Below are 12049 nucleotides of genomic sequence, written 5' to 3' on the forward strand. Positions count from 1 at the left end.
TTTTCTAGAATTCAAACAAATGATACATTGAGACCTGCCTCATTTCCTGACTTCACACCTGTTAAAGATGATATCCTCATTAACCTCTTTATCACTGATGAAGATTTAAATTCGGCATTAAAAAGCATGAGAAATGACTATACTAGAGGCCCAGATGACATTCCAGGCTTATTTTGGAAAATGACTGTCACTACATTAAAACCCCTCATACTGCGGATCTTCAACTTGTCTCTCAGGCTGGGGAAGTATACTAAGCACTTTAAGCAGGTCAATATAGTTCCTATTTTCAAAAAAGGTGATAAAAATGACGTATCTGATTACAGACCCATAACCTTGCAAAACAGCCTGGCTAAACTCTTCGACACAGCAGTACACAAACATCTCTTCGAATTCTTCAGGCCTTTCATCGATCAGAATCAACATGGTTTCTGCAGTGGCAAGTCAGTAGTCACAAATTTACTTCCTTTCTGGCAATACACCTCTGAAGCTCTTGATAACCACCTACAAGTTGATGCAGTCTACACAGACATATCTAAGGCATTTAATAAAGTCCCGCACGAACAACTTCTGGAAAAACTTAAGCTATATGGTATCCGTGACCCTTTGCTCTCATGGCTACGCAGCTATATTACGCATCGTTCCTTGAGCGTTATCATCGATCAAGTGAACTCAGACTGTTTCATACCACTAAGCGGAGTACCACAAGGCTCTCCCTTAGGTCCTCTTCTCTTCATTGTTTTCGTAAATGATCTTCCTTCTTTCATCCACACCTCCAATGTTCAAGTTGCTCTCTATGCAGATGATCTTAAGATCTACTCAGCAGTGAATGAGATTACCGATTCTCAACAGCTTCAATGTGCTCTCAATAAATTCTCTCTGTGGCTATCTCTGAATGGCTTGTCTGCAAACCCCTCGAAGTGCAAAGTAATCACTTTCTCATCTTGCAGATCTCCACAACTAATGAATACGGAGTACACTGTTAACTCTGTGATCATCGAAAGGTGTGACAAAGTTAACGACTTGGGGATTCTCTTTTCCAGCAGTGCTAAATTCGATGCCCATGTCCTTAAAATCACCAGCAAAGCATTCAAAACAGTGGGATTCATCAAACGGAACACATACAAGTTCAAAAACTACAGATATGCGGTTATCCTTTATAAAACTATTGTTCTGCCAATCCTTGAATTCAGTTCACCCATCTGGAATCCTCACACAAAGACTTTAACTAACAAAATTGAAGCAGTCCAAAAAAATTTTGTCCGTTACCTTACGTACCGCAATCCTCTATTCTATCACTCAGTGTATTATGAATCGCTGTGCGATTACTTTCATCTGAGGCCTCTGTGCACTAGAAGAGTTACTGCTGACATCGCCCTTCTAGCCAAAGTAATCACTGGAATTTATGAAGCATCTGATATCCTGAGTAAAATAAACTTCAATGCTCCCTGTAGACAAGTCAGGAACCTTACACCGTTTCGCCTTGACTCTGCCAACACGGACTTTATGAAGTTCAGTCCACTGAACAGAATCAGCAAATCAGCAAATGACTCTCTCATTGACTTCTTTGACAACTCCCAATCACTGATGAACTCCATCCACAAGTTTGCCTCTTCTCTTAAACTGCAAAGTGACTAGCTCACATCTAATTATTGTAGCTTATTATTTGTTATATTATTTTTCTATTCTCTAACGGATTAATTATTACTTGTTTTACCGGTAACTTAACTTAATACAATCCTCTTTTGTACATATGCTTTTATTGTTTGAATCTATATCAATGTTTATCGTCCTGTTGGATTTCATATTATTGTTATGTTTATTGATCTGATCTCAGATACACTGTTAATGGTTACCTGTTGTGTATCTTGCTATTAATAAAAAAAAAAAAAAAAGTCTAACCAAACTGCCGCTGTACTGTAGTTCTAGTCCTATTTAGGAATAAATGGTAATTAGATATTTATTCGATATCTTTGTGCTTTTGGCTCCAATTACCATGTCAAGTTCAGAATTACTTAAGTCTTTTATTTTTGTCCATTCTTTCACTGAATTGCAATCATGCAGTGTCTGCCTACTTCCTTTGTATCGCATGGTATGAACATGTGGTGCTGTTGTTCAAGAAACGCTCTTTTTCACGAGATATTGAAATCTAATAAAGTGGCCACTCTGTGTACATGTGTAATGCATAATACGTAGTTCGTGAATTGCAATAAATGTTACACAATGACAGATTCAGGTTGTCAATGGCCCGAGATGAAAAATGAATAGGTAGGTCCCCATATAGTCATCTTTTCAAAGGGCCATCCTCTTCGAACCTTTTCTTGGTGCCCTTTTAAAACTTAAATTTATATTTCTTGTTATACTCTGGTTTTCGTTTTCGGTCCCGTCTTTCTGTTTATACTTTTACGGTGAGGCCTAAGCTAACGCCATGTCCCCGTAAGTGTTTACCTACGAAATACCTCGATTTGATAAGTACTTTTTTGTCTCAAAGAGGAAAACATGTAACCTACTGAAACCTTACATATGTGTGTATTTTTATAACCGTCTATTTTTCTATTTTAGATGACTTATTCCCCATTTCTCTATCATTTTTCCCCCCACCCAAAAAAATCTATAATAAATGGTAAATAGATATCTATTCAGTAGAAATAATATAATTTATTTACCGATAGCTATAGGCTTTAAGCAAAATTTCCCGAAGTTCCTGAGTTTCCTTCCCCTCTTCCTTCGGAATCCATCTAGTTGTAGTAGCTCAAAAAAATTTCAAGAATTGTGGATAAAGTTAAGAATGGCAATTATCGCTTCGCCATCTAGCGGTGCAATTAAATGACGTAGCCCTTTAAAGTTATTGATTTTGAATGCGCTGTACATGCTCTGCAGGTTACTTAGTTGTGCGTTGTCGGTATCGTTTTGTGGTATGGTCGCTTTTGGGAGTGGGGAATACTCGAATTAGTTTTAGCATATGTAAACTGCAGAATGGGTTCACTTTTTAGAAGTGAAGAAATGGCATTATGCCAACTTTTCCTTCAGTCTGAAGCAGCATATGCTTGTGTATCAGAATTAGGAGAGCTTGGATTAGTGCAATTTAGAGACGTAAGTATCTTAACCCTGCGTATTTAAAAATTTTTGGAGTAACTGAAGGATCGAATATATTTTTGAATATATTCACATGCGGTATCAATTTGGAATTGTTAGCTTTTAAAAGGAGATTGGAATAGCCGGGTACCAGTCATTAAGTATTCGACAGTATTTTTATTTCTGTCACTTTAGTGGCAAAAATATACCGGCCGGCTAGTCATTCTCAGAATTTGCTTTATTAATTTAATTGTTATGTTTGTACGAACTATCAATGGGAAGGGGTAAGAGACAGTAAAGTTCGATTCCCCCCTCAACGAAAAAAAAACCCTTTGCCGATTCATTTATTATAATTATATTAAGAGATCGCCGAATCTGTCTCGAAAAGAGTGTTAACACTCCTTTCGAGACGGATTGGGCGATCTCTGGAATTGGAAAACCGTTTCCGTTTAGTTATTACATACTAACCGAACAACATAACACCTCGAAGTATAATCCTACCTCTTAATATTATGCAAGTCTAACCAAACTACCGCTCTACTGTATTCTAGTCCTGTTTACGAAGTCTCATATGCTAGGAGTGGAGCTCAGACTTTCTCTCACTGTAGAGGAAGTCAGGGCGCCCCCGTAGCCAGGTGGGCAGGAGCAGCAGTACGTAGCACACGCTTCTTGATTAGACCGGGGTTCGAGCCCGTGACCACCAAATACGGAGGATGCGGAAAGGTCAGGGAATCACCACCGCATATCCCCGCAGCAATATGGCCTTAGTTAGTAGTAGCGCCGACCGGGCTAGCCAGGTAGGTAAAGTGCCTGGCTGGCAAATCAAAGGTCGCGGGTTCGATTCTCGCCTCGGGCTTGGATCAGTAAAATGCAAAAACTTTGGGAGGTGCCCAAAGTTTTTGCATTATGGCCATAGAAGCTCATGCGCCAACAACTAACAAGGAGTAGTAGTAGTGGCATGTGATGCAAGAAAGCAAGTGTATGAGTTTATGCAGCAGCAGCAGCCAAAAAAAAAAAAAAAAATCACACCATTCCCTCCAAATGCCTTTCCAGTTCCTCCTTACATTTATTTAACCTATCAACTTCCACAACGACAGATGGAAGTTAGTTCCAGCAATTAACCACCCGCTGGCTAAAGGCAAATTTCCGCACATCTATTCTACATCTGTCTTTTCTTAATTTGAATTTATGCCCCCTTAGGTTCGTAATCTGAACAAGTGGAAGGATCCCATCAGAATTCAGCGTGCTCAACCCATTCAAGGCCTTATACACCTCAATCAGATCACCATGCAGGTGCCTAGTCTCCAGCCACTGCAATTTGCAGAACTTAAGCCTCTCTTGGTAAGAGGATCCCTTGATTCCCCTCACCAATCTTGTTGCCATTCTCTGTACACACTCAAGCAAATCTACATCCTTCCTAAAATGAGGCCTCCAGACCTGTATGCAGTACTCAAGGTGTGGCCTGACTATTGCCTTATACGGAGAGACAATTACCTCCTTTTCCCTGCTAGCAAAATTCCTATATATCATTGACAAAACCCCATGACCTGCCCTGGCAGCCTGTCTTCATTGCTCAGAAAACTTCATATCTGACGGCACAATTACTCCCAGGTCTTCATTTTCTACCATCTTAAGTGTAGTACCACACAGTTGGTATGTTTCTCTGGGGTTACTTCTACCCATATGTAGTACTTTGCATTTGTCAAGGTTAAACTTCAGTTGCCACTTCTCAGCCCATCTCCCAAAATTTTCTAGATCCTGGTGCAGTAGCACACTGCCAATCTTTGTATCATCTGCAAACTTTGACACTTAGCCTGATATACTTTCATTAATATCATTGATAAATATACAAAACCACAGTGGACCCAACACCAAACCCTGTGGGACTCCACTAATAACATTAGTCCACAAAGAGCAGCACTCATTGACTACCACCCTCTGTCTTCTCCTCCGCCGACCGGGCTAGCCAGGTGGGTAAAGTGCCTGCCGGGCAACCCAAAGGTCGCGGGTTCGATTCCCGCCTCGGGCTTGGATCAAAGTACTGCAAAAAAACCTTGGGAGGTGCACTATGGCCACAGAAGCCGATGCGCCAACAACTACCAAACCAAACCAATCTGTCTTCTCCCACTCAGCCATCCTTTTATCCATTGTAGCAACTTACACTTAATACCATTCTGCTCCAATTTGTACAATAGTCTTCCATGCGCAACAGTGTCAAAAGCTTTCCTGAAATCCAAATACAGTCGATTCCGATTATTTGGGACACATCGGGACTAGTGCATTTTGGCCCGATTAAGTGGCTTCCCCAATTATCCTAAGTTTCACATTAAAAAAGGTTAAAAATACAATGGACCCCTGCTTTACAATTGGTTCGCTGTACAACCAAATCACGTTATGACGGAGTCACCATAGTAAAGTACCGTTCACTATATGATGTGTAGTAAGTGCCGGTCATTGTGATCACGTTTGTGAATTGAATTTTAATTCTATTAAACAGCGATTCTAATTAGCGAAAATAGGAGGAATATTATCCACAGGCTATAAAAGTAAAGATATATTAAGCACAAATTTACCCTTTATTACCTTACCAATTAAAAAATTAAATGATACACTGAAAATTGTAAGAATATACATGATAATCGGAATAATTAATATGTACTTTAATATGTACATACTAATTAGTTGACATTTCTGTTCACTGACATTTGTGGGTGGCAGTTAAAATTTAAAACAGTAAAAAGATAAGCAATCAATAACAAAGAATATGGCACACACAAATTGCAAGTAACACGATACGCGCAAGTGAGAACGGAGTAACAAGTTATGAACTTTAAAAATAGGAATGAAGAGAAGATTCTGAAAATTAATTTTTTATATGATTGAAGATTTCATGGAAGTGTAAACACATTTTATCATAATAACCCACAGAATTCCAGCTGTCAGTATTATCGCAAATTCAATAAGATTGAGTTTATTATCAGTTTATAATAGATTTCACTAACAGAAAAGCCCAATAAACAGGTGACTGCTAATTGTTTTATGGGTGTGGCCTCCTGAAATCCGATCGAACTACGTGGTACGGTCGGAGACAATCGTAGGGTAATCTTCAGTGCTGCGGTCTCCTGCCCCGATTAAACTTCACTTAATTGGGACAATTAAGCGAAGTAAACCCTGGCTATTTTCTCGATTCGGTTCTGTTTTTTAAGATTTGTCCCAAATAAATGGCTGCCCTGATTAACCGGTGGCCCAAATAACCGGAATCCACTGTATATGATATCACAATTATTTTTTGCATCCAGTTCCTTTGTAACCACATCATAATATCCTATCAAATTTGTCAGACAAGACTTTCCCTTAACAAACCCATGCTGTGTCTGAATTGCTGTGTCTAGATGATCCTGCAATGCATCTTTAACCAGTGACTCCATTATTTTACCCGGAACAGAAGTTAAACTAACTGGTCTGTAATTACTCGTGTCACCCTTCGATCCCCCTTTGTGAATTGGGGATACATTTGCACATCTCCAGTCCATGGGGACCTCCCCTGAATCCAAGGATGCTCTCATAATTATGGCTAAGGGTTAGCTTAGTTCCTTTGCCACCTCCTTTAATATAACTGGATAGATCCCATCCACCCTAAGTGCCTTTCTTATGTTTAACTTCAACAATTTCTCCTCCACTTTGCTCTCAGTTATTACAAAATCATTAAGCACCCTGCTACAATTTGATAAACTGCCATTTTCAAACCTTAATAACTCCTCATGTGTGAATGTAGATGCAAAATACTCATTCAGTTTGTTTGCTATCTGAGCAGGATCATCAACAGTCGAACCATCGATATCAAGTGGACCAATCAGATTCATCCCCTTCCTTTTAGAGTTTATATAAGTAAAGAAATCCTTGCTGTTTTTCTTAGCATCCTTTGCCAAAGATTTCTCGTAATCTGCCTTCGCCTGCCTAATCTCCTTTGTGACCTGATTACAGACTAGCTTATATCTGCCATAGGCTTCTGAGTCGCTTGATAATTTATATGCATCCCATGCATTTTTCTTCTCTGTCACGAGTCTCATTAGTTCATTTGATAACCATTTAGGCTTAAACCTTGAACAATATTTCTTAATAGGTATGAAACTTTTAGTAGCATCCACGATTAATTCCTTGAATGCTTTCCACTTAGAATTTACTGTTGGTAACATCGTCAGTTGATCCCACTGTACAGAATTTAAAATCTGTCTGAGACCACTGTACTCACCTTTACGGAAGCAAAAACCCTTTCCTATACCCATGGTGATAATTATATCTAAGTAAATCCCACATCAATACACTGTGATCACTGCCACCTAGTGGTTCCTTTATCTGCAAATTCTTAATACACGAATGATCACTGCTGATAACCAGATCAAGAGTATTACCCTCTTTGGTTGCCTCTCGAACATGCTGCTGCTGCAGAAAACAGTCATCCAATAAATCCACAAAAGTCTTACTAGTCTTTTACAAAAGCCTTACAAGTCTTACTTACAAAAGTCTTTTATCTGGGAAGTTAAAATCCCCCATTATAAGACATTCTGATTTACTAGCCCACTCTATTTCTCTGTACAATTGTTCATTGTACTCATTCAAGTCTTTAGATCTATAACACACTCCTACTCTTATTTTTGCTTTTGCAGTGCTTATGTCACACCAAACTGACTCAACAGTGCACTGTTCATCTATATCAACTGGAATTTTTTTTGATTTTGTTTTTCTTAATTAACAGCATGACGCCTCCTCCCTTCCTATCCTGTCTATCCTTTCTGTACACATTGTACTCCCCAAATTCCAATTCTGTATTCCTAATATCAGTGTGACACCAGGTCTCTGATTTCCCAACAATATCCACCTTTGATGTCTTGACCAACACTTCAAATTTATTTACTATACTTCTAGCATTGGTATGCATGCACCTATTCCTAGTTACCCTGACACATCCCATATACTCTCCTGTTTCACGATGACTGCTATCAGTCCCTGAAACCCCCAGCACCCCTCGCTCCAGGTTGCTACTTATTCTAATAGAAGTTGTGCAAGAATCACCTTCACCTCTGCCTGCGGCTACTTTTAACCTTTTAGTCTGTGAATCCCCCCATGCTAGCAGTTTTCCAACCCACCTAACACTGCCTTGATAGCATCAGCAAATATTCTTGCACCCTTTCTATTTAAGTGTATCCCATCCCTGTAGAAGCAGTCTCTACTGTTAACAAGCACAGACCACGCTGAAAAAAATTCTACCCCTTGAGCCTTGCACATTCCCTCCGGGGCCGAATTGATTGACAAGGCTCTCATCATGTACTCCCTCCTATCGTGTCTGGGCAGAATTAGTTGCTAATGCTCCTAAAAACCAAAAAACAACAAACAGAGGAAGTCAGAGAATATAAAATTTGAATTTATTTTAATCCCTTCTGTAGATCTGAGTTATCGCTTATCTTTATTGCTTTGGGTGAAATACAGTTTCATATGATTTAACTGTTTTGCAATATGCAGCGATTCATCATCTCACTCTAGGTGTGTACGAGTACATCTTGTTTCCATACTTGCAATAAAATATAAAGAATGTTTTCAAGCTTAACATTAAAAATAAATAAATAAAAGCCATGTCCAAGAAGTATTTTCACATTGGTTATAATTATATTAAAAAAAAATATATAACATAATTATATATATATATATATAATTATATGTTATATTTTGCCAATTTATAATAATGAGGGCATACCTAATAACCTGTCAGTTTATTGTGTATGCCCTCATTGTTCAAGAAATTCACAAGTTCCAGGCCATGTAAGGCAGGCATCCAGAGGGTGGGTGGGTGTGCGTGCGCACCTGTATACAATTCAGAAAGAGTGGTATGATATGATAGGTATGCTGGTGCAAGTATCACAGATGCCTTTATCCTACAGATATTTTCACATGTAATTTCTATAATAAATAGTAATTGTATATCTATTTGGTAGAAATAATATAATTTATTTACCAATAGCTGTTGGCTTTAACCAAAATTGCCTGAGATGTTTTCTGGTGTAGAACCAGAAAACATCCCACCAGTGGTTAGCCTGTGAGACAACTTGTGAGAGATCAATATATGGTAGAAAAAAGAATTGTGCAATCTAACAGTCACACCAATCAGCAGTGGGAGTGCTGTACAACAGTAAGTATGCAAAGAGGTATATCAGAACACACACACACACACACACACACACACACACACACACACACACACACACACACACAGCATTGGACCTTGTTTCAGATGGATTCCAGTCATTTCAACTAAAAACAAGGATAGTAGTGTTGATAATTCGAACTAATTGGGATTGGGGGTAGTTCAGACATCTGATTTGTTCGTATTTTCGAACTTATCAAAAATACTGTTCTGGAGAGTAAAAAAAAAAAAAAAAAAAAAAGTTTAGTAAGTTTAGAAATAAAAACACTAAGTTGCACTTGCGTGTTTTTATTCATAGGTAACGGAAAAAAATGGAACTTTTTTGTTCCAAAAAAATGGAAATTCGCAATGAAAATTTGCTCCAAGGTGAGGATATATTAGGGAACAATGTAAATATAAAGCCATTTTTGTGTTGTCTCGTGTGAGATTTCGTCTGCAAGTAACACCAGGTGAATGCAAAATCCAGCACCAAGCTGAATGTAGTGAGCTGCAGCAATACATTCAAGTTTACGAAGCTTAAAAAAAGGTAAAATGTGTGAGAGCTGTATTTCTCATTTACTGTAGTTGTCTTGGTCGGAGACACACTCTTGTCATTCGCTGTATTCACAAGATAATAGGTGATGTTATAGGCCAACTCATGTTTTCAGGAGCTCACATTTTTCTTTTCGAACAGAAATTTCGTGGGGCAGGATAGCGTGAGCAGAGGAGCACGTTTCTGGAAGTCACTACCATAAAACAATAAAAACAATTTGCAGTTCTCAGTTTATTGGGCTTTTCTGTTGGTGCAGTCTGCACGGGTAGCACGGGGTTATCGTCACCATCCTCCCCACACTGGGTGGAAATGGCTTGGGTTCGAATCCCGTCAATGACACAAAAAACTTTAATGGGCCTTTTTTTTTTCACTCCATGGCCAAGTTATTCAGTCTCAGACTTAGATAGCAAGGCTTTGTCCTCTGAGGTTTTTATTGTCCAGCAAATCAGACAAATCGACCAGAGAACACACACAATTTACAATTGTTATTTGGTTTTTAGGAGCATCAGCAACTAAGGCCATATTTCTCCGGGTATATGGCGGTGGTCTTTCCATGACCTTTCCGCATCCTCCGTATTTGGTGGTCACGGGCTCACAATTTACAGACACAATACACATGGGTACATGTAATCAATTATGGGTGACCCTAATATAATATTTTTATTTTTTTTTCTGTTAGTGCAATTTAATTATAAACAGGTAGTAAACTCAATCTTGTTTCATTTGCAATCAGCAAATGAAATAATTTTTTTTTTTTTTTATGTTATAATGGTGAAATGTGTTTTCCCTTCCATGAAATCTCCAACCATGTAAAAAACAAATTTTCAGAATGTTCTCTTTGCCAACCGGGCTAGCCGACCAGGCTAGCCGGGTGGGTAAAGTGCCTACCTGGCAACCCAAAGGTTGCGGGTTCGATTCCCGCCTCGGGCTTGGATCAAAGTACTGCAAAAACCTTGGGAGGTGCATTATGGCCACAGAAGCCTATGTGCCCACAACTACCAAAAAAAAAAAAAAAAAAAAAACCAACCGGGCTACCCAGGTGGGTAAAGTGCCTGCCTGGCAACTGAAAAGTCACGGGTTCGAATCCCGCCTCGGGCTTGGATCACAGTAAAATGCAAAAAACTTTGGGAGGTGTATTATGGCCACAAAAGCTGATACGCCAACAACTAACAAAAAAAAAAAAAAAAATTTCTCTTCATTCCTATTTTTTAAGCTTAGTACTTTTTACTCCATATTTCACTTCTGCAATTCGTGCACACCGTGTTCTTCGTTATTGATTGTTTATTTTTTTTTACTGTTTTAAATTTTAAAATCCAAAAGTCTGTGAACAGAAATATCAATTAGTATTTATATATACAGTGCTATATTTACTGTAGCATTTATTTCTTTATTAGAAATTTAAGATGTTTTTAGCTGTATTAGCAATTTTATTGGGCTTCTAACTTTTTTCAGTGTTTTACTTACAAGACTGAACTTTTTTTTTTTTTTTTTTTTTTAAGTGCTCTGCCCTTTGTTTCCCATAAGTCCTGTTGTTTTTAATGCACACAATACCATAACACGGAGATTTTTAGAAACACGTGTGCCGCGTTATAGCAGAACGCGTATAGGCCTTTAACTGAAATAGTTAACTTTTTGCTGCACCATTTTCAAACTTTGTTTCTTTGCTGCCAGATCTCTCTTTTCAGCAAGAGTAGTTGAGTTGGATAGCATTAGTTTGTTTGTTGATTTTTGCATGTTATTTAATTTTCTTAATTGGTAAGGTAATAAAAGTGTAAATTTGTGCTTTGTCTTTATTTTTATAGTCTGTGGATAATATTCCTCCTATTTTCGCTTATTAGAATTGTTTAATAGAATCAAAATTCAGTTCGCTAATGTGATCACAATAACCCCTCTTACTGTAGTTATATTATGACACCAGCATAAAAAGAAACAAATGCTGGCTCTTTTGCATTATTGATGTTTCAAATTATCAACATTTGGATTTTCGATGCTTTGCTGTATGTGTATAATGGACACAGAAACAACGATACTATATGTTTGAGTGAAAATTGCCTGGTCTGATGAACCGTTTGTTCCAACCTGGGCTAATGAACACACTTGTTTCAGGCTGACAACAAGATCGGCATGTGATGGCAGGATGTAAACCAACTCAACATTGCAACAGTCTGGTGGTGATGGAACCTAATATGTAATGATGTTTAAGTGTTTTTGTGGCACACAAAAATATTTGCTGCATCACTGCACTT

General features: G+C 38.3%; 1 protein-coding gene across 3 annotated transcripts in view; it reads left to right on the forward strand.

Moving 5' to 3' along the window:
- Window positions 1-2872: 2872 nt before the first annotated feature.
- Vha100-1 (V-type ATPase subunit a family protein Vha100-1) overlaps window positions 2873-12049 on the forward strand; it is a 207513-nt gene continuing 198336 nt past the window's right edge. For all 3 annotated transcript variants that reach the window (XM_090375739.1, XM_090375724.1, XM_090375730.1), the window contains exon 1: window positions 2873-3090. In XM_090375739.1, coding sequence (XP_090231865.1) covers window positions 2974-3090 — 117 coding nt within the window. In that variant the 5' untranslated portion in view covers window positions 2873-2973. The remainder of the gene's footprint in view (window positions 3091-12049) is intronic.

Source organism: Mastigoproctus giganteus, chromosome 1 (assembly GCF_048544385.1).
Source record: "Mastigoproctus giganteus isolate SK-2022 chromosome 1, ASM4854438v1, whole genome shotgun sequence".
In the NCBI taxonomy this organism is placed as follows: Eukaryota; Metazoa; Arthropoda; class Arachnida; order Uropygi; family Thelyphonidae; genus Mastigoproctus; species Mastigoproctus giganteus.